Source organism: Gymnodraco acuticeps, unplaced genomic scaffold, assembly GCF_902827175.1.
Source record: "Gymnodraco acuticeps unplaced genomic scaffold, fGymAcu1.1, whole genome shotgun sequence".
Lineage (NCBI taxonomy): Eukaryota > Metazoa > Chordata > Actinopteri > Perciformes > Bathydraconidae > Gymnodraco > Gymnodraco acuticeps.
In genome coordinates this window covers 826,024-847,541 of record NW_022989861.1, presented here as the reverse complement: position 1 = coordinate 847,541, position 21,518 = coordinate 826,024, and the positions used below count along the sequence as shown (strand labels likewise).

Below are 21,518 nucleotides of genomic sequence, written 5' to 3'. Positions count from 1 at the left end.
AAATCCTGTCTGAAAATGAGTTGATCAGATTTTGGCCTTTTTGTGATGTCACAATGTTTCTTTGGGTTGTGTAACCATAAGCCAACCAGGGTAACCCCACCCACCTTATCACCTGACTCTCCTCCTAGAGCACCATTGTGTTCCCAATTAACCAAATATCTTGCAGAGGGGCGTGGGGAGTGGCCAGGAGCAGCTCATTAGCATTTAAAGCTACAGAACCAGAATCAGCACTTTTGCATGATCTGTTTGGTATTTCGAGCCAAACACTTCAGAGACTTTTTTATATATATCTGAGACTTATATTATATGGTTGACAATAGTATAATAGGGGACCTTGAACACTTTATTGAATACCACAATATATAGGCCAAATGTCCTGACAAAATAAACCCTAACCTGACAAAAATAATACCACACCTTTAAAAAGAAAAACTTCCTTACCTGAAGTTGAGAGGCTCTGCTCCACAATCCCAACTTTCACAACCTGCAAAAAAAAAAAAAAACTTTGGTGTGAAACTAATTAATGTGAAAAGTCTGCTTTATTAAATATTTCATCATAACTCAAGCCTGCAAGAAATATTTGATAGAAACCTATCATTTCTTTCATCAAGACATAATTATTCTACTTGACAGTCATCTGAGGGTCTTCCTTTATTGCCTCGTGTAGAAAAAGTCATTTGACAGAACCGTTCATTATCGAGCGATGGTGGCATGGAACCCATTAGCACATTTTGATTATATTCTTTTATGCGGGGTAACATTCAGTGCCTTCTTGGTTTTTATCTTATTCTGTTATAGAAGATGTGATTTCTTAGAAAGATATCCATCCGACATTTATTTGAAATTTAGTGGATAAGTTGCCAAGTTAATTTATTTCCCAATTATCTAAGAGCTGAAATGATTGTACAGAGCTATCGTTGGTATTACACAGGTGATGAGTATTGTGTTACTATATTTCCCGTTTTAAGTATTGCTAAAAATATCAATGATGGTTCCATGAAGAGAAAGTACTTTTACAATAGAGTAATACAGATCTAAATAACACAAAACATTATTCTGGCACCTTAGAATAGGAAAATAAAAAGATCTTACCCCAATAAATGGCACAAACTTCTGACAGGAGTCCTCATCAGGGCTGTAAACAGGAAGAGGGGTAAGAGGCTGTTAGTATGACCTTAAGTAGATTTGTTTTAACACTTCAGAGGTCACATGAACACTCAATGGTCCTGAGGGAGGATGGCTGTTGCATGACCTGCATCATGTCCCATTGCAGAAGAAATGGCACATTGGGTGGAATGGGGTCATCTTGGGGGTCATGTTACAATGAGATGAATGGGGGGAACGCTCCTTACAACCAAAAGAAGATGAGGTCATACTTATCAACCGGGACTAGGAGCTAATTCTATACATGGGACCTTAAGTGATAGTTTGGGTCCAGCCGGGGTAACCTTGGTAACACTACTCTGAAGTGTTGAGTTTCTAGTTTAATACATGCCTTAAAAAAGATAGGAAAACATTACGGAAGTCCTCATTAAAGTTACAAGGTATATTTCAACCCCAAAATGATCCAGTTTATCAATGACTCATTCCTTTTACTTTGAATTAAAAGACAAATATAATCATAAATTCAAACCATAAGTCTAATTTATCCAGTATGCTCACTACTTCCTGAACACATGCATTTTCACTTTCAACAAGCAAAAAAGCATGTTCACATCGATGAGTGAGGAATTGATAAATAAATGACCCTTTTGGGGATGAAGTAAAAAAAGTTCCTTTAACACACACGCAGGCAACAACAATTCAAAAATGTACCCAATGATTCAGCAGGGAAGAGCTGAGAACGTGTTTTTTGTCCTCTAACGACGCATTTCCTAAAACTAGTTTGTGATTCTCAGTGTTTCACGAGCCCGCAGAATAGATTCCACCCACAGCAAACAACGGAAGTGCGAGGAACGCTGCTGGCTCCCGCTCCAGTGCATATAAAGGAACGCAGCCCCCAGCAATCTGACCACCTTGGCCGGTGCTCTATTATGCCATGTTTGTTTACATTATTTTGTAGATTGTGTAAGAATTGGGTAGCATCACAACCTGTACCATTGTTCACATAATTAACCGTTTATATGGGGTCAAACAATATATAAGACTTCACTTTGTGAATGGAGATTTTCTTCACTTAGATTATTTTATATAAAGAAATATGTGGGTTTCATTAGTTTTGATGCGGTTAAGAATTAAACGGAATATCACATTAACATGGCAAATGACATTACTTTAGTTAAATGAATCATCCCAAAAATATTCCATATAATATAATCCACTGATAAGGGTAAACCAATACACTTCCTGAGATTCTGGAAGCCCACTTTTAAGTCAATATAACATCTTTAACAAACAATCTGCTGGGTTCATTCAAAATGGCTTCTTCATTGTTGTTGGATGTATGACACAGAAAAAGTGCATTCCAATATGTTGGGGTTGTTATTAAAGGTTGTTAGGCAAATCTTCACAGCAACAACACACAGAGGACAGTAAGAGTCAAGCGCCACACCAAACCAAAGACAGAGGTCAGGACGGAGTGCAGAGAAGTGAGTATCGAGCGTGAAGAGGGGAAATGTTAAAGACACATCAAGGGGCTCAAGCCAAATGGAGGGAGAGAAAATAAGGAGGTTCAAAAAACAAAAACAAGAGAGAAATTAGATACCTGATGTAAAAATCAAAATACAAACTTCTTTTCCTTGAATGCAAATCAAAAGGGGGAGAGGGGGGAGAAGGAATGCGACAGTGTTAAAACTGCGTGTTGTGTTGAGTACCTTCTGACCAATAGGAAGCCGTTCTTAGAGAGGGCAAGGGTTGGTCAAACGTCAGAAAGAAAAGCAACAAACGCAGACAGAAATGCAACAAGTGTCTGCTGAGTGCGTCTGTGTTTGAGAGATGTTGGAGAAGGCCTGTGCAGCTCTGTCACATGCACTAACCAGCCATGAACCTATTATTAAGCAGTGGTTCTGGGAAAGGAATCCTTTAATCATGGATAACCAAATATAATTATCATCCAATACCGCAGCAACTCGTGGTATTTAATTTGTACAGCATGTCTGTGTCAAATTGAAGGGGGCCATAATTAAGTTGTTACTGTAAATGCAAATGTGAAAAATGAAGATGATGGAATTCCTTTATACCACCAGCAATTATTATATTTTGTATATTTTAGCCAGTTGTTTATAATATCTTTGAGGGTTTTAATTATTTAATGGAGTGATCTTCAACATTGTTCATTAATGATTGTGTTGATGAGAAAACTAAACACTATTCAAGTAGTATGTAAAATAAAAAAATCTTCCCCACATTATAAAAACATAATGGTTCAAATTAAACATTTTCCAATACTTTGAGCCCAGAGATGTAGAGCAGGGGTCGGCAACGTTTACCATCAAAAGAGCAAATCAGATGGAACCGCAAAACATATTTGATGGCACAGCTTATTATATATAGTTATACTATATCTGCAAAAACTATAGTTCATGGCATTTATAAAATTAAACAACAAAATAAACTGTTGACATGTTTTGGTATTTTTAACTGTTAAGAAAAGGAAATCACAAAACTCTTATCAAGAGGCTAAAAACATACATTGGCATGTGCTTGTTTAATTAATTAAACAAAACTTTTACATGCCTATTTGAGTCCTCTAAATATTTGATGAACATTTATAAAATAAGAACTAGACAACTTTGAAATAGTTTTAGCTGTTGCCTAGTGGCTTAAAAACAGTAAAGGATAGGCCAGTTTGTATTTAAAATCTGTTTTTGTGTGCCTAATATATATTATTAAATTAGGCATTCATGGGTCACATTATTACCTCAAACACAAGAAGTGTTTCCTTTGAAAGATTGCAAAAAAGTGTATGAAATAAAATAACGTATTTCTAGCAGAGAAATCTGCAGATGGGCAGACGATCCGATCGCACGTGGCTCTAGAGCAGCGGGTTGCCTGCCCCTGCTCTACAGTGACACCATCACACAGCACAGCACGGTGTGTGTTTAGTGTATGTGCTTGTTTGCATGCATTTGCATTTAAACCTCTTCCTCATGCAGCTTTTCTGATTATAGTAGCTACATTTGTTCTAGGCCTCACTTTTAATGAGAATAAAGACATCTGAGCATTTATATCAGTACTCTAGATTAGAAATCATGCTTTAAAAGAGCACAAATGTATGCATGCATACACAGACAAACATTACATGAGTTTATACAATCATAAAACAAACATTACCTCTTCTGTTTGTAGGTGAGCATCGCCTCTGAGATGGGGAACTGGTGAGACACGTTGGCGCCGACCAGATACTGAACGACTCGTCCTGCTACATCGATGTTATCTGCAGGAAAGGGGGGGGCAGATTGTTAACAACCTCTGATGTCTCCTGTCTGACTAACAAGCTGCAAGACAATTGATGCACATGCTAATTCTCACATACAGCAGTTGCTAGAAGAGTGCGCATTAATCATTTTCATTCCACTGATTTGAGGAGGAGGGGGAGTGTAAAATGCCATTAAAAACGTGGGTGAAGTCAGCCATAAGACACACAAGATGAATTGTGTGTCTAACAGAAAGCCTCTGGGCCACATGTATGTCTGCCAAAGTGATATGTGGAAACGCCGGCGGATTTTTAAGCGTTTACTTATTTTGACCTCTCTGCAGTTCATTCTACTTCGTCTAATTGATGGAACGTACTCAGAGCCATCCATGAAGGACCCAGTACTTTAACATACTTTTTATTTTCTTGGAACAACTTTTAAGATGATACAACATTATGTGTAGAACTGCCACTATTGCACCTACTGTGTGCAAATAGGTGAGGATGATCGAGGCATATCCAGAAGGTCTGGGAAAGAAGAGTGAACATTGAGTAAAAATAATTAGAATACAAGCTGAGAGGAGTATCAACTGGTTATGAAACAGTCTCAGTTTAAAACGGATGCCTCTGTATGACCTAAATAAGCAAATCAGCAGCGACTAGATTAAAAGTTAGATAGTTAAAAGGAAGCAGAAGGGCATTTTTCTTTAGAGGCTTTCTTTTTAAAGGCTTTTTGACGCTATACTTTGTGGTTATGTGAAAGAGAAAATAAAAAGTATAGGGACTGGATTGGGTATAAAAAAACAGCCCAAAATCTTAAGACTGCAACTTTGACAGTCTTTGGGGTGAGTATCTGAGTCAGAGTTCTGACAGCCTGCTGGGCTCCTTTAGCAGACAGTTTACAGGGAGGAGGAGCCGTGCCATAATCGAGGACCGTTTGCTACACTGCAGCAAGCTGTAGCTGTCTCTTGCAATTGGAGGAAAACCTCTTCTTCCCATCCATCAGCCCCTGACCCATCCTCTAACCCCATTTCATTCCCTTTCAAGTTGGCTGAACATTAGACACGCAGCCTTTCTTTGTAGCCCCATCAGAGCCGTGCATCCTACCTGAGGCGGGCCGCTCCGTCCTGCAGAACAGCTCCCTCCACGCAGTGTCCATAAAGATGCTGTTGAACCGGCTGTCAAAGGAGGCCACATACTTTGCCAGGGGATGAGAACCTGTGCAGAGAAAAGGCAATGAATGAGTACACATAGGGTATTTTCATGCGTCTCTTTCAAAGTCTTTCTAGTGCGGCAGCTTTTAGCGATTCTAGATGAAAATAATCTCAACTTTTCATAAAGAGCTTGTGACGTCACTGTAGAAAATGGAGCAAATGCTTACCAAGTTTGTTTATCCTTATCTCAATTTGTTTTGTTGTATCATAACAAAGGCTGTGAAGCCCATTTGTGGAAAAAGCCGGGCAGTGTTGTGTTTTTTATCGTCCTCCTTGCTCTACGGCCATTAGAAGACCAACTCAGTCATACAATCTAAAGCCAGGCATCTTCCGTTGGTTTCTCATGGGGAAAAAACAATGTCAAACAAACACAAAGTAGCACTTATTAGATATTATTACATGGCTTAGTTAAATGCTCGATTCTGATTGGTTCATTTGGACATTTCAGAGGTTGTTAATACTCGATAACACATCGCTGCTAAGAAAAATAATGACCATTGCTGAGGAGCATCAATGAGAGAAGAAAATAGGTTAAAAGACAGAGTGGGACATTAGAGAAATCAGCAGAAGAAGGCAGACAGGAAGTCAACACTAAAAGGAACACGGTTTGGGCTGCTCTGGTTTTGTTTAAGGACTTGTTGGCGAAAAATAAACTAAACAGACAAGCACAGCAAACCCCGACCAGTGCTTCCGTCATTTTAAGTTATGTTGTTGCAGTTCAAGCCATTGGTACGCTGTGGAAAGGACCATTTTTTTCTCAGCAGAAGCAATACGATAATGTTTACATCAATAAAATATATATATTTATTAATATTGGGAGTCAAGTAATTTGTTTATTTAGTATGTGGCCCTGTAATAAGCGGGATAATGTGCAACGAGGCGGTCATTATTGAAAAAAGAACACCCTTCAGCAAAAGCGGGTTGCTAATCTTTCAAACAAAGGTGGTGAGAGTGCCAGAAGAAGACGCTTTGTGGACACAGGGCCTTAGCTGGTGTTTGCACTAATCCTGGAGGACTTACCTATGGGGATGACCAGGAAGCGTATGTAACTGAGCCAGTCGGGTGTCTTGTTGGCCAGCTGCTCCACGAAGAACCTCAGGATGGTGCTGAGGTAACTCTGGTCGCCGGCCACCGCCACCTTCATCGTCGGGGGTGTCTGTGCATTGCAGTTACAGCTGCGAGGGTTGACATAAGGAAAGGAGGGGTGAGCAATTAAGACATAGATATTTGTGTCAGGGGGGGGAGCGTGAGAGAATTCACGGCTGTCTGAAGATTTATACCTCAAAAGAGGGTTTTTTTTGTTCTCTGGTTCAAAACCGGTTAATACCTTAGTATCAAAAGCCAGATTATGTCATGTTATAATTTTTAATACCAGACACTTGCAAGAATCTGCGAGTCTTTCTGGAGTTAGACCAAATATTGCAAGAGCTTTTAGATCTGGATCGTACAATCCTACGACTCAGTTTAGCTATGAAGACTAAAAAGAGTGTAAACAATATCTAAGAAATGACTTTGTAGCTGAATGCTTCAGAGTTTGAGATTTCTGAGTAAAATGTCGAAAGATCATACTGTCCAATAGCACAACAGGACCTAACTATGTGTGGGTTGCAATTGTCCTTTTTCTCAGAGATGAAATTCCAGGAGAAACCCAGGAGCCGGCTATATCTGTGACAGCACCGAGCAGTTAACATCAGAGACCTTCCACATGACATGACCCCAGCTGGACTAAACAGGTCGACTGAGGAGCAGGTGTGTAAAGAGTGGAAGTGTAGCTGGATTAAAGAGAAACAGGTTTAACAGAATCAGCAGAGCAAACGGAGACAGCCTCAGGTTCCCTCTGACACGACATCCTGAGCAGCTGGCAGCCGAGCAGATGGATCCCAGGAAGAGAGGAGGCAGTCTCAGAGTTCATGGGAAAGAGACGCATCGTGATAGAATGGGTTCACACTAGAGGAATTCAGCAGCGTAAGCGATAAGGCTGTACCGAATAGTTCAGAACTCGGCTTATAACGTTGAAATTAAAATAAACATTTGAATACAGTCTTAATTAGATTTATATAACCACTGGCAAGCTGCAGGTTATATCCATGTCTGTCCAACACCGCATCGCTTTATCCTATTTAACATGCTATGGCTAAATGTGTTTTGTGAGGTCACAGTGACTTCAACGAAAATGCTTATTCAGCGAAAGTGGAGGTTTGGGACAGATTTGAAGAAGTTCCCTCATGGCCTGAGACATGTTTGCAGGAATGGCACGGCCCGACCAACGGACAACTCGAATACCTCAATAAAATTAGATAATATTCTGTTTCTGCAAGGGTGATGACATGGATTCTAAGCTTCCTCAAAAAACCTCACTAGAAGCTTTAAAAGGTAGAAGCATCCTGGAATTCTCTGGCAGCAGGCCAATATAAACACACACTGAGATAACAGGCTGTAGGATCACACTTTCTGGTGGCTATGGTCTTTCAACTAGCGTGTGTGTGTGTGTGTGTGTGTGTGTGTGTGTGTGTGTGTGTGTGTGTGTGTGTGTGTGTGTGTGTGTGTGTGTATGTGTGTGTGTGTGTATGTGTGTGTGTGTATGTGTGTGTGTGTGTGTGTGTGTGTGTGTGTGTGTGTGTGTGTGTGTGTGAGTGTGAGACTCACAATCTCTGGATGCGAGTGACGATGGTGTTGAAGGCAGCCTGAACATCAGCAGCAGAGCAGGTGGACACGATGGGCTGGCCCTGCTCGTGGAGCAGCTCGGACACATACTGCACAGAAACACAGGAGGGACTCCATGAGATCATGGACACACAGGATGCTCGGTCCATCGGGTGGGAAAGACAGCAAAGGAAAACATTTGGGACTGTTTTCCCTTTTGATTAGTATGTCTATTGTTATTCTAGATTAATCATTTGGTTTATAAATGGTCTATAAATAGTGAAAAATTGTGCATCCCAGATTCTCAAAGTTGAAGGTGATGTCTTTGAATGTTTTGTTTTGCCAGTCCTTTACCCAAAGATATTCCCTTTAATATAATATAAAACTCTTTAAAATAATTGAAAGGCTGAAAACAATATTATTTTGCAATGAAATCAATTATTCAAAGGGAACGTCTTGGGCTCATTTTCAGGTTCATATTTGTATTTTGTGGCTCTACTGTGACATGTTTACATGCTCTACATGTCTGAAATCAGAGCCCAGTCTGCTCTAATTGGTTAGCTGGCCGGCTCTATTATGATTGCTCAATCACTTAGAGAAGTCCCGCCTCTTAGACTTATCATGTTCAATGTGTTGAAGCGCTAACCAATAGAAGCACAAGTGTGACATAGCGATGTCAATATGTTACACATAAAAAACATGCTACTGGGGTTCAACTAAATGTTTGTATTACTGCCTTTTTGCAATAATGTCAAGAAATGCTACTGGCATGCCCCATCATGCCTGATCCTGCCCAACTCTTTCTACTGTAATGTGTTAATGTTTAAAAGTCCACTGACCTGCCCTTGCCACTCCATGGTGTTGATGAGGATGATGCTCTCTGGCAGGCGTTCGTCAGAGATGAGGATCTGGTTCAGCTGGTCATACACAGACTTCCTGGGAACCTTTGACACAAAAGAGAGGCAGAGGTTATATTTTCACATGCGTAGAGGACACATATGCGGCTTGGTGTCACATCTTCGGAGGTGTTTTACCTGTGCGATGAGTCGTGAGTCTGGGGAGCACTCGCTCTCCATGCTGCTGGTCCTGTCGCTCTGGGCCTTGGAGTTCTGTCTGTCTTTCATGGAGGTGCTGCGAGGACGCCTCTGCAGCCTGTTCTCCACTTTACTGAGGACGAGAGGAGACACGAGGTGTTCAAAGTACACAACAGAAAGAGTAGGGAACCTAAATGTACTGGGCTGAGAACATGACAAAACCTTTAGGAAAAAAGATCCCTTTCCAAAATACAAGAAAACAAATCTAAAGTAACCTATTCCCACTCGCAGTCTCTTTATTCATGCTGCATTGCTGAAATTTCATACGATCCTTAATGTCCTCTGTTCTTTAGTTTCACAAGTGAAGGTTGGCTAGCATGCTGACGGATTCTGTGTTTTCAGCTGAGCTGGACCAGAGAATATTCTGTTAGCACAGATCGCTGATGCTGATTTGCCCTCATTATGTTCTATGAAGTTGGCTGGAAGTGATGTAATGTTGCCCCATTTCAAAAATATCCTTTTAAATGGAATATTACTTTGACAGCAACCGGGCATATGGTAACGTAGCAGGCAATTTGGATTGTGTGCTCTGATTCATTTGGCAAGCAGTTAACACACAGTCAAAATAATGAAAACTCAACTCCTGGCACTTGCTCCAATGTTTTGGAAGAGGGGAATAACGGGAGTAAAAGAGATGCATTCTCTCCCTAGATAAGTGCTGTGGATGTAATGTGTGCCTATGTGTGAGGTTTGTGTTTATTTTGATAACTGATACATATTTTCGTGTTAAATTTGATAATTGAATTTGGTGGAATGAGTGTTTTACCATGCCGTCCCCCTAAAGCAGTTACCCTAGGGGGTTAACTCCCCTGCTTCCATAGGGGAAACACTGGGACATAACATTCTGTTGTGCACATGTTTCGAGATGTGGGGATCAGCACTGTACCTGGGAGACATGTGGTTTTGGGACTCAGTCTTGCAGAGCTTGCCAACAGTGCTGGTCACCCGCTCAGTGTTGACATCCCAGCTGCTCACCTCCCCCGGCCCTGGCCCGCTGTCCTCAGTCTCTGGCTCCTGCACCAAAAAAAAGAGAGGGGGGGGGCAAAGATTAGCCAATAGGGCTGGAAGAGGACAATGCTGATGTTTATCGTTCAACACAGGCGCTGTCATGTCCCATCTACTTCTACATCAATGTTTCTCTGGGGTTCTGGTTTGTTCTGTATTCTTGATGTGCTTTTGTGCGTGGTGCAGCATTTCAAAAGTAAAGAGTTGAAAGAGTTGAGGCTGGTAAATAATAGAGCATGGCTGTTGAAGTAGGATATAATGATGCGAGACCAGACCACCATGATGGAAGAGATACAAAAAGTCAGGGTCTCTTAGCTAAGGAAACACGGTTCCTGCGGTTTTATTTTATCCGTTTGAATTGGGTTAGTGGAGCGGTGCGACCAGCGCTCAGAGGGGGAGCAGAACAAGGTTAGACCGACCCGACGGCACACAGACAACAACAAACACCCCTCGTTCGACCGCCATCAGTCAGGATTTTTCCAGCATGGGGCCGCCTTGTCTCCTCGACTGATCCATAATGGATGACTGTGCTGTTTGGTTTGCTTGCCCTTGCTAACCCCCTCCCTCATTGCTTTTTCCTGGAAAACAACCAAGGCCCATGGGAGGATAAGGGCACTCAAGTGGAGAAGGGCAGGGGGAAACAAATCTGAGAAAAGAGATGCTCAAAGGAGATTTTGCCAAAGACAAACAAACAGAAAGTAAAACTGCTGTTGTTCCAAACACATACCGCGACGGTTGCGTCGGTGTTGCTGTCATCTTGATACCGGGCCCCTTGCACTTTACATCTGTCCACGGTCAGAAAGTCACCAGTCTGTAGGGTAAACACACATAAGCACACACACATTAGACCATTTGAACCTTCTCTGGCAAATATAAATGACAAACATGTCACTGCTCACCGCTCCACCGAGCTTACTGAAAGTGGCAGATCTGACAAGTACAAATACCTCTAAAAGCTTCTCTATGTTCCACTGTAGCCTCCAACTCACATAGAAACCCCAAAAGAAAAATGGACACACTTGAAGGGTTGAAATGTAACCTAGTATATTCACTCAATAACTGTACTACAGCACACATTTCAGGTAATTGTGATTGAGTATACCCATTTTTTTATTTGTCTTTTTACTTCAAAAGATTATTTTCTTTAAAGCTCTTTATACGCATCCAGGGAAAATGTATCTTCAATTTTGGTTAATTGAAATTAGATTTTTCTTAAATAAACTGAGGTAAATTGTTTCTTTATGTGTTGAGAAAATAGACAGTAGACATTGATGATACAGTAATATAATACAACAATTCTATGTAAAACACTGAAAGGGGATTTTCACCTAATAAATACTTAATCTATTTGTTTTTTAAAGTACATATGTCTGATAAAACCTGCATTCTTTTCAGTGAAAGACTTTTACTCGTGTTGGAATAATGTTACCGTGTGAAAGATCTGAATACTTGCTTTACCCTCGTGTGCTTGTCTGAAACTATTTAAGTGCATCTTATAACATTCATTTATTTCAATTAGATCAAACACTTAACTGCTTCGCCTGCATTCATGAAGTTCGACTGGAGACATTTATTGAGCAAGATGGAGGGCTGTAGCAGTGTGAAATGCTCGGGGCTGTTTTATTGCAAGCTGAAATGGATTCCCAGATATATATAAACAGCGCTTCCTCTCTAAGTATCACACTCAACATGTCTCCCCCTCTCTGTCCTTGTTGCTTCCCGTGTGCCATAAATCTCTGAGCAGGAGTTCAGGGATGCTCCATCCAATCTTCTCTGAGCATATGTGTGTCTGTGATGGAGGTGGAGAGGTCATTCGGTGTCGGTCCCTATAAATACTAGAGGGCTCTAGGGGTGAACAGGACAAGAACTGCAGCACCCCCCCCCCCCCCTTCCATTCCATCCCATCCCCATCTGCAGGGGTGGGAGCTGCATGCTCGGAATATCTTTCCTGTAGTATCATGGTCCATGGGAATCCCTGAACCACAATAAGCAGAGAGGACTGCCAGATATTTAAACACTGCCCAGAGGCAATTCCTTTACCTAACCCTGTTTACAAGAACTTCTCCAGATACCACAGAGGAAGACCTTCATGGGTAAACAGTGTGGTGGAGAGGCATCTGGGCGGCCTGGTAATCAACTTACAGGACAAGACAGCTCTCTCTGCTGGCTCTTTTGGCTGTGTATGCTTCCAATTTCGGTCTGGGAGCTGGAGTGAGACATCCCTTCAAAGAACGGCCTGAAAACAGAAACAAAGACAATTTGATTAATTTGTTTAACTGGGCAGTCCTAACTGAATGGCCAATTGCAACTTCAGACATGTTGTAAATACCTCCTCGATTTTGTATTTACAAAAAACCCACTCAAACTGTGTAAAGATTGCGCCCATAAATGATTGAATGCCTAGAAAAATAAGACAATTTCTGAAAAAGATGGCTTAAGAGGTAGGGCTGTGCGATATGGAGAAAAGGAAATATTCCAATAGTTGTGATCAAAAACCTGTGCTTTTTAAAAATGTATTAATTAACTACTTTTTGCTTTAAACTCCATGTTCAATGGGTGGGTGGGCATGTTCCTTTAAAAAACAAAAACATTTCCAAATACAATGTGGATGTTGAATGTGGATATTATGACAAAGTGGGTAGGCAAAACAAAAGAGCAGCTACAGCAGTCTAGTAAGTTCTGAACATAATATCACTCTATAGTAATGCAGCCTTTTAAAGAAAAGACAATTACTCAATCAACAATTATTTAATGTCAGAATATCCAAAAGTTAAGACAATATCTAGTAGCCTCATATCATGATATCTAGAAAAGGATATTGCTAAATGCCCAGCCTTGTGCCACATACTTGAGTTTAGGCTTGGGCGTACTCAGGACGCTCTCGTTGTCCTCCATCTCCGGCCCGCTGTCGCTCTGGTTGTACACCTCCAGGCTGTCGTAGAGTAAGTCCAGATCCTCCTCCACCTCCTGGGTCTGGTCAACAGGGTCAGAGTCCAGCACCTGCCATATAGGGATAGACACATCATCAACACATCAGTACGCTGTAATCAGGGATTTGAAATCATGGCCATGGATTAAATAAGTGTAGGGAGTGACTGGTGCTGTGCATTAACTAATCACTTTCACAGCTGGGCTAATGGAGCCTAACGAATGAAGGGGAGCACTGAACGTTGTAAAATGAGAAAATCTATGCTATAAATACATCTCTGCCTCGGTCCTAAGAAGGCCAATTAAAAGGCGAGTGAGTGCTGGAGGAGAGCTAAGGTTGCCGGTCCTCGATCGCACAGTGGGGATGTATATCATAGGAGCCACACACAGGCAGCCTGCCTGTGGACTAATCAGGTGATTAATGCCACTCCATAAGTGCAGAAGCTGGCAGGGAGCAGATAAACACAGTCTGTCCCCTCCTCTCCTCCCGGCTATGTATTTATAGAGCTGTAGCCCAGCACACTGACTGGCCACAAGGAAGGGATTAGAGCCAGGGGAGTTGAAAAAAGATCATCGGGCCACCTGGAGCTTCAGGAAGCATCCAGAGAAACACAAGTCCCCTGGCCTCGAGGGGCTTGTATGTCCCACAAGGGTCTTAATAACATTTGTTTCTATAAATGGTGTAGTCAAATCCCCTGAAACCTCCATAGTTAAGAATGGAACCTGATTTCTTTGTTGATGTAATTTATGGACTGTTTTTTATTTTATGATATCTTTAGGTTCTGTAGTTCAAGAGAGGACTGAGATATTACAACAAAGTCAGTAAAAAATTGAGGACAAATTGTAGGAAAAAGACAAATAATGCATATAAAGGGGATAAAGAAAATAAAAGACAAATAGTATATATATTATTATATATACATAGGGAGGCTGTGGCTCAGTGGGATAGTGCGCTGATGCAGAGAGCATGTCGTTGTGTCCCTGGGTAAGACACTTCAGCCCAAATTGCTCCTGTGGGGATTGCCCACAGAACTGAATGCATGCAAGTCGCTTTGGATACAAAAAAGTGTAATGTAATGTTATATGCCAGTATTTATCCCTTTATTTCCTTTAGATTTGAAGAGTAAGTGTAATTTTCCTTTTTAGCGGATACAGTTGATTATATTGATAATTAAGGCAATGAAGGGAGGGTTTCTTTGCAGGCAGCATATCTGTATTTTACTCAAGGCCTTAGCAATCTTCAAAAGGTATTTTTCCCTTTCATTTAAGTACTGCAACGTCAGAATGTAGAAGAGGGAAAGCAAGCCAATGGCAACAAATTCAATATATTTCACAGTTGAATGGGAATTATTATCATTATAATGGCCTAACTAACACAGATTAAATACTAATGGACATGTAGGGGTTGTTGCACACAAATGGTCGACTTGCTGCTGATGACCTGATTTACAAGCTGTTATGTAGCATCCACAGAAACATTTATTTGAAAAAGGGACATGAGAGAAGAAAAACACAAACCTCAACAGGACAAGTGCGTGAGCGTGCATTTATCACAGGATTATGTGGTGGAGAAAAAGGGTCTTTAATGGATTCTGCATACAGATTGCTGCTAATGGAAATGTATGAATCATACATCCATGAGCACAGAGGTAATGCAGCCATAATTATTCGTGTACCTCTGTTGGGCGGCAGTGATTTCTTCTCCAGGTGGGAGACATTAGCTGCAGCAATATATTGTTTAGACAGTCAATACTGAGCTTATTTGCTCCTGGCCCAAGGGCAATTTAATAATTGATATGTTTCACAGCTGACTTGCTAAAAACTTCATTACTGTAGGGCTGAGACATTACAGGGGTGCTGTTTCTCCTGGGTGTTGATCAAAACAAAAAAGTAAATTATTCTTTTCACACTCACCTCATCTGTTACCTTGAACCTTTTCAGCAAGGCCACAAACTTCTGCTTGAAGTTAGGTTGCTGCAAACGAAGAAGAAAAAAAAACATACAATTATGAAAATCAGAGCCCCCTGAAAGGGAGTAACTGTCCTCATTAGATGTGCATGACAGCTGGGCCCGGGCTTATCACTTCTCCCAGTAACTGTCCACTGGATTACTCATTCACATTCACTCTATGTAAAGACCATTATAATCACTCCAGTGAACCCACAGTGTTCATTTTACGTGCTCATCCACATCGTCCTAATGGCTTGGACAAATGGAACACATTGTGCGCTTTCCCTTAAAAAAGCTTGTACGACAGCCAGAGCAGGTCTTGAGTTGTTCTCGTAGTCAATGATTAGCGAGCGCTACACTCCCATGTGGTGGAGAAAAAGAGGTGACTTACCCTGGTCATGGAGGTGGTTCGGATCATTTTCCTCCGGGCTTTCTTCGGCTTCCTGACCTCGTCGTCTTCATCATAAAGGTCCTGTGAAAAACGAGTGGGTGGATGAGATCTTATAATAGCGCCCCCTACAATTCTACCTGTAATCATTAAGCTAAATGTAGGAAATACATTGTTATACGACTAAAAACTTGGAAAGGACAACTGCTTCTGGCAAAATCTATTAGGGAACGACTTTAATTTTGTTTAGCTAAATTGTATATGTTATACTTTAATTTCGTATATGTATTTGATTGAGCTGGCTTTTGCAGGTTTGTTTTAAGCATTTTCTGGCTAACCTGAGCATGAACTGCGTCATCGCTGGCTTCCTGCTCCGACGAGTAGCTGTCATCGTCCTCCTCAGAATAGTTATCCATGTCTGGGGAGCGGTCTGGACGTACACACACAGGAAAAACATCAAAATACATGCATGTCTGGGCAGTCTTACCAAAAGTAGTTTCACAGAAGCTTTGTTGACATTTTGTTTTGGAACAGAGTAAGCATATAAGCAGCATTTGTTGTCATTGGTAGCCTAAAAGGTGTTAAACAAACAAAACAGAAACCGTTTATTATAATTTAAATCAAGATTCCAGCATATTGTGTACTTTTTATAATTCTTAATTTCCTGTCCTTTTCCACACCGCTCATCAGTAATTAATTATTTTGACTACATGGAAAGAATAGTGAGTACAATTTAATGCAAAAACGTTTTCTGTGCACATGAATAATGCTAAAAGTGCTTGCTGAAATGTATTGAAAGCTTATATGTAAAGTAGATGGGACAGCTCATGTTTTACATTCTGATGAAGTTTTAATAACATTTTAGTGGTTGAAGCTTTACTACCAAGTCAGATTTTATTGGTTTGAGCAGCCACATTCCCTAAAAAGCCCTTTTTACTGCGTGTTTGACAGCTGAGCACAGATCAGGCAATGGAAGATCTTTTTTCTCTCAACATCCTTTTGCCTGTGAAACATCCAGTTCAGTCCTCTTAGCTGGGATGTCTGTTAGTGAGGCTGACTACAGAGGAGAAAGATAAACATCTTCCTCTGAGTGACACTGGAATAATTCTCGGTGCATGAGTTCATCTGTTATGTTTGAGCAGCCTCTTTAATAACTTCCAGAAAAGCGAAGGATCAGCATGGCGGGATGAAGGCGTGGTGTCCGAGCATGGCCCAATAATTCTCCCCCGTCCAGAATTTGAAAAGTGTAAGGCAATAAGGCCTAAGTCTGTTCAACTCTCACATCAACATTAGAAGCATAGCTGGAGGGAATAACATATCCTTGGCCACAGGTTGGGATTAAGAGTTTATTCCTCTCGGTGGGGAAATAGGAGCCATGTGGAAGGAGGAAGAGAGGGGCCTGGGGGGGGGGCGCTGGCTCCAGGGAGAGGGCTGAAATTACACACAGGATTTGAGCGAGCAGCGCTGGTACAGGCTGGTCTGAGGGACAGGGGGGGGGGGGTCCGTGCTCACCTGAGGTTTTGGTCTTGCGCCCGGCCTGGCCGCTGCCGTCCTCGTGGTCGATGGGCTGGCTGGAGAGAGAGTACACGCTGATCTCCGCCACACGCACTGGCGCCTCCTTCACGTTGCTATGGAGACCCAGGATCTGTCCTCCGTCTGTCGGGTGTTGCATCACCTGGATACGGGAAGATTGACTTTGAGGCTCGCTATTGATTTTTAAGAATCCATTCAAATACAAAATGTGCTCTAAACCAATTATACAAGACAAGTAGTTTTTTTTATATATATCTCTCTTGAAACACTTCTGATAATATTGTCTTTTATTCTTTTTTAAAGCTGGTATAATAGGATAAAATAGCTATTTTAACAAATACACAAACATATAGAGAAACATTAAAGGTGACCTTCCACCCCCGACCTACAGCCCAGATATGGTAATCATTTCTCCTTCATTCACAATTGTAAACAACAATGTAAAACATGTAACATGTAAAGATCTAATAATGTATGCAAATAAAGTATAATACAATATTAAAAAGGACAATAAGTGCACAAGAGGATGATTATGCATACTAATTCACCAGCCTAAGTGGTGTAATAAACTAAATAGCCCTGTATTTTTTATAATTTGTTAGTTTACATTTACAAGATATTTTCAGGTGTTCTATGTGATGTTAAAGGGGCCTATTATGCACATGTTTTGGTTCATATTTGTATCGTGTACCTCTACTGTGAAATGTTTACATGCTTTCATGTTCAAAAGTCAGATTTTTTTTCATTCTCTTTCACCCTCCGTCTGAAACCAGAGCCCAGTCCACTCTGATCGGTCAGCTGGCCGGCTATGTTGCGATAGGTGAACCACTTAGAGATGTCCCGCCCCTTAGCCTATCACGTACAATGTGTGCTAGCCAGTAGAAGTGCAAGTGTTACGTAGTGATGTCACTATGTCAAGTAAACAAAGGAGTCCAATGGAGGCGTTTCAGGCAGTGTGTGGGAGAGAAACTCCCTCTGGAGGGAACACAGGGATTTTATCCTTTTCAGACCATTTACATGCACTAAGACATATATAACACACCAAGGAAAGAAAAAAACAAACAAAAGCACGATAGGGCCCCTTGAATTAAATGTTTCATTGTCTTAAAAAAATAAAACGGAGGACACATGTCTAAAATTCAAGTCTTTAAATCACTCTGTCAAAATAGCATGGAAGTAATTTCTTCAACAGAGAGGCCTGATGGAAGAACAGTATCTCTCTTTCCTGAAGAACAGACACCGATACATCAGAGATTGGGAGGGCTTCTGTTACACTGATTTATGCTCGCAGAGATTTACAGACTGATTACGAGACCTTGCTATCCCTAAGAAAATCTCTGGCTATTACATTCTGAATGTGGAAATGAGCCGCGCCAATTTGCTCATATCACAGAGACAAACAGCGTAACGCGGTTTGCATAAATTGTTATGAATCAGATGAGAAAGGATGAGCTTTCATTGTAAGCTCTATCTGGGGGGTACTTTCAATATTTCACTTGATGAATAGCTGCACAGGGAGTAGGCTCGCTTTGCTCAAACACCGTCAGGGGTGCACTTACTCCAATGCTGCATGCAAAGTCCAATAACTGTGACTTCCTCCCACGTAATGCCCCGATGGATTCAGAATGAGGGCAAGGGAAAGTTAACTCTACAGCAGATGACAACATAATTACCCGACAGGATCCAATAATGGCCAATCTAGCTTTATTCATAGAAGTCTGTGGGTTGTTTCGCTGCAGAAAGCACCAAAACAGCACTGCGGTAAAGTAGTATTTAAAAATGCAATAAGCATTGGTATTGTTTTTAAATGTCAGTACATTTTTGTCCTGGGGCTACTAGTGGGAAGTCACTTTAGCTGAGCATGAATGGGCACTGTAATTACCATTTGAGAAATGCCCTCTTTTCCAATAAGTATGGCGCTCGATATCTGTCTAAATCTCTCTTCATCTTGACTTCCCTTTCATATAAACAGCAAGCTAATTATGTCCTTCACAAGGCTTTTTAATTTATCTCTATCTGCTGTACAATGTTTGGTTCAGTGCGATCCATAGTAGTAGGCATGCCATCAAAAATCCCCCACTGTGTTCAAACACGAGAGCACTTTGCTCGTGCGCAATGATGCAAGTGAATGACCCACAATTCAACACAATTTTTTTTTAAATGGCATTTTGATGGTCCAGTGGCCAAACATACAGTCTGACATACGTGCAACATCCCTACTGAATGTCCAGCTGAGGCAGGACTGGTAGTACTTAATGTTAAATAACTCAGATGAGGGAAAAAAACCAACGTAATCTTGTATATCTACATCAAATAAACATCGACAAGTGGCATCATGTCAGCTTGCAGTCTATTATTACCGCATAGCATGGCTGAATGCATTTTCCAGAAAGTGCATGTGAAGCCAGCTCCAGATGGCCCATAATCTCACACAGCAGTACGTGTGATGAGCATGAATCATCGGAATGATGGGTAAAGCAGGACTGGCGAACCAAGACATTGTACATAGACACTGACAGCCATGTCAATCACCAGCTGAAAGGAAAAATGATGTTTCTCAAGAGAAATTCAGTGAAACATGAAATGAAGTGGTTGAAAGTACCTCAGCCATATTGATGACTCCCACAGCCAGAGTTTTGTATCCGAGGATGGTTCGATTCTTGTAGCGTTTCCTCCTCTGCAGCATAATCTGCAGTCTGTTGGCATCCCTCTTCAGAAAATGGGGGTACTGAATAAAACAAATATAAACACAGATTGATACATAGACCACAGTACATATTCATCAGCGTTTAGATGGAAACTCACTTGCAGACAAAGGCCAATCAATTGTATTTTCTCCATCGAAACCAAATTCTTTATCAATTATTCTGCTGTGCTGTGTCTCTATTCAGCTAATATATATTTGTACCATGCATCAGCCACAGAAAAAGGACATTTCCCACCATGACACAATCCTGGTTCAAGTTTTCTGTAACAAATACAGCCATTACAGTACTCTGATGCCAGCAGTGAATCAACATGGTAGGTGTTAGAATGCCTGAAGTATTACTAATGGTCTGTCTGCTGGAGTGTGTTTGAAGTGTTATTGAACCTTCATCACTTCAGATTTATATCTCTCTCTAACACTTTATATTTTATCCTCACATTTGCTCTTTGAATCCAACTTGTCTGTGTCCTCTGGAGTTTTAATGTCTTTGAAGGCGTAAACTGAACTTCACATTGACTTGACTTGCCGTTGTTGGTCTTGAATATTCACAAAATGGCAGTTAATGTCTGTTTCAGAAGTTGGTTGAACATCACTGCCTCATGTCTATTTCTGCCTCAATTTTTTATTCAAAAGCAGCATGAATTTACTCAACAGCGATGTCATTTTTGTTAAGAATTTGCAAATGTTTTACACACATGCAACATATATATTTCCACAGCTTGTTCACTTGTGCTGTCATAATTCACCTCGATGGCTGCCTTGCAACTTTAGTCCGCACGCGGTATGCAGTGTCTATTTTTTTAAATCCAACACATTCTGTCTGCTTCAGTGACTTTGGTAGGGATTATTTCTTGAATGGAGTAGGGTTGCACTTGGAAGGACACAGTATGTGACGACAGAAACTACAACACTTCCTGTCCTGCTACACATAGCTCACACCTCTCTCCACAAAATAACATTAAAAAAGTGTGGCTTATATTAACAAACTGGGCCTGATGTAATATATACAAAATACTGTAAATACACATGAATACATTTACAAAATAAATGTGCACGTGGTAAGGAAGGGGCTTTAACAAATTCCTCCCTGTCAACTAGCTGCAGTATCAGTGTGAGAATTCACAGCAGAACGTCAGTGCTTGCCTGTAGTGAGAATGTGAGCTCCAGATCCGTCTCCATCAGTCCGTTGGGTGGGAGCACGTACTCATTTGATCTCAAAAGACGCTTTGAACCCTGTAAGACAAAGAAAAGCAACGTTTAATTGGTACATATAAATAAAAAATACGTTAGCAGCTGCCTTTAGAATAAGAAAAATACCCACAAATCTCCTATCAGACCACAGCGACTGCGAGCCTTATTTAAGGACCAGCCTGCTTCACATTCACACATTTATGCAGATTCGCACCTTGAAGCAGCTTAGTACAAACAGTCCTCTACTCCTTCACAGTGCTACTGGAACAATGAAATATGGGTCAGATGCCGAGCTCAGGGACATAAAGAAGTGTTCCTAACTGGCATTAGTATTCAAAAAGCAGAAGCCTAATCACAAGTCTGCTCTCCACTGTCTCCATTGGCACCCTAAGCATCTCAGAAAAAAATCGGTTAGGATTTATAACGATGCCTTGAGAGAGTTTGGTATTCTACATACGTTGTTGTAGCTGCTACGGTGCAGCCACTGTATTTCCAGCTAATAGACACCACA

General features: G+C 41.1%; 1 protein-coding gene across 2 annotated transcripts in view; it reads right to left on the bottom strand.

Moving 5' to 3' along the window:
* The window catches only part of LOC117562730 (phosphofurin acidic cluster sorting protein 2-like), a 60,195-nt gene that overhangs the window by 3,874 nt on the left and 34,803 nt on the right, over positions 1-21,518 (bottom strand). Inside the window, exons 3-21 of one of the 2 annotated variants that reach the window (XM_034240616.1) lie at positions 20,960-21,049; positions 19,712-19,837; positions 17,089-17,251; positions 15,915-16,006; positions 15,580-15,660; positions 15,153-15,212; positions 13,159-13,310; positions 12,453-12,546; positions 11,038-11,121; positions 10,192-10,319; positions 9,246-9,378; positions 9,051-9,155; positions 8,215-8,321; positions 6,589-6,743; positions 5,462-5,572; positions 4,273-4,375; positions 2,705-2,737; positions 1,093-1,135; positions 442-484 (exon numbers count right to left, since the gene is read on the bottom strand). In XM_034240616.1, the coding sequence (XP_034096507.1) occupies positions 442-484; positions 1,093-1,135; positions 2,705-2,737; positions 4,273-4,375; positions 5,462-5,572; positions 6,589-6,743; positions 8,215-8,321; positions 9,051-9,155; positions 9,246-9,378; positions 10,192-10,319; positions 11,038-11,121; positions 12,453-12,546; positions 13,159-13,310; positions 15,153-15,212; positions 15,580-15,660; positions 15,915-16,006; positions 17,089-17,251; positions 19,712-19,837; positions 20,960-21,049 (1,903 nt within the window). The remainder of the gene's footprint in view (positions 1-441; positions 485-1,092; positions 1,136-2,704; positions 2,738-4,272; positions 4,376-5,461; positions 5,573-6,588; positions 6,744-8,214; positions 8,322-9,050; positions 9,156-9,245; positions 9,379-10,191; positions 10,320-11,037; positions 11,122-12,452; positions 12,547-13,158; positions 13,311-15,152; positions 15,213-15,579; positions 15,661-15,914; positions 16,007-17,088; positions 17,252-19,711; positions 19,838-20,959; positions 21,050-21,518) is intronic. The other variant, XM_034240617.1, reaches the window with a different exon arrangement.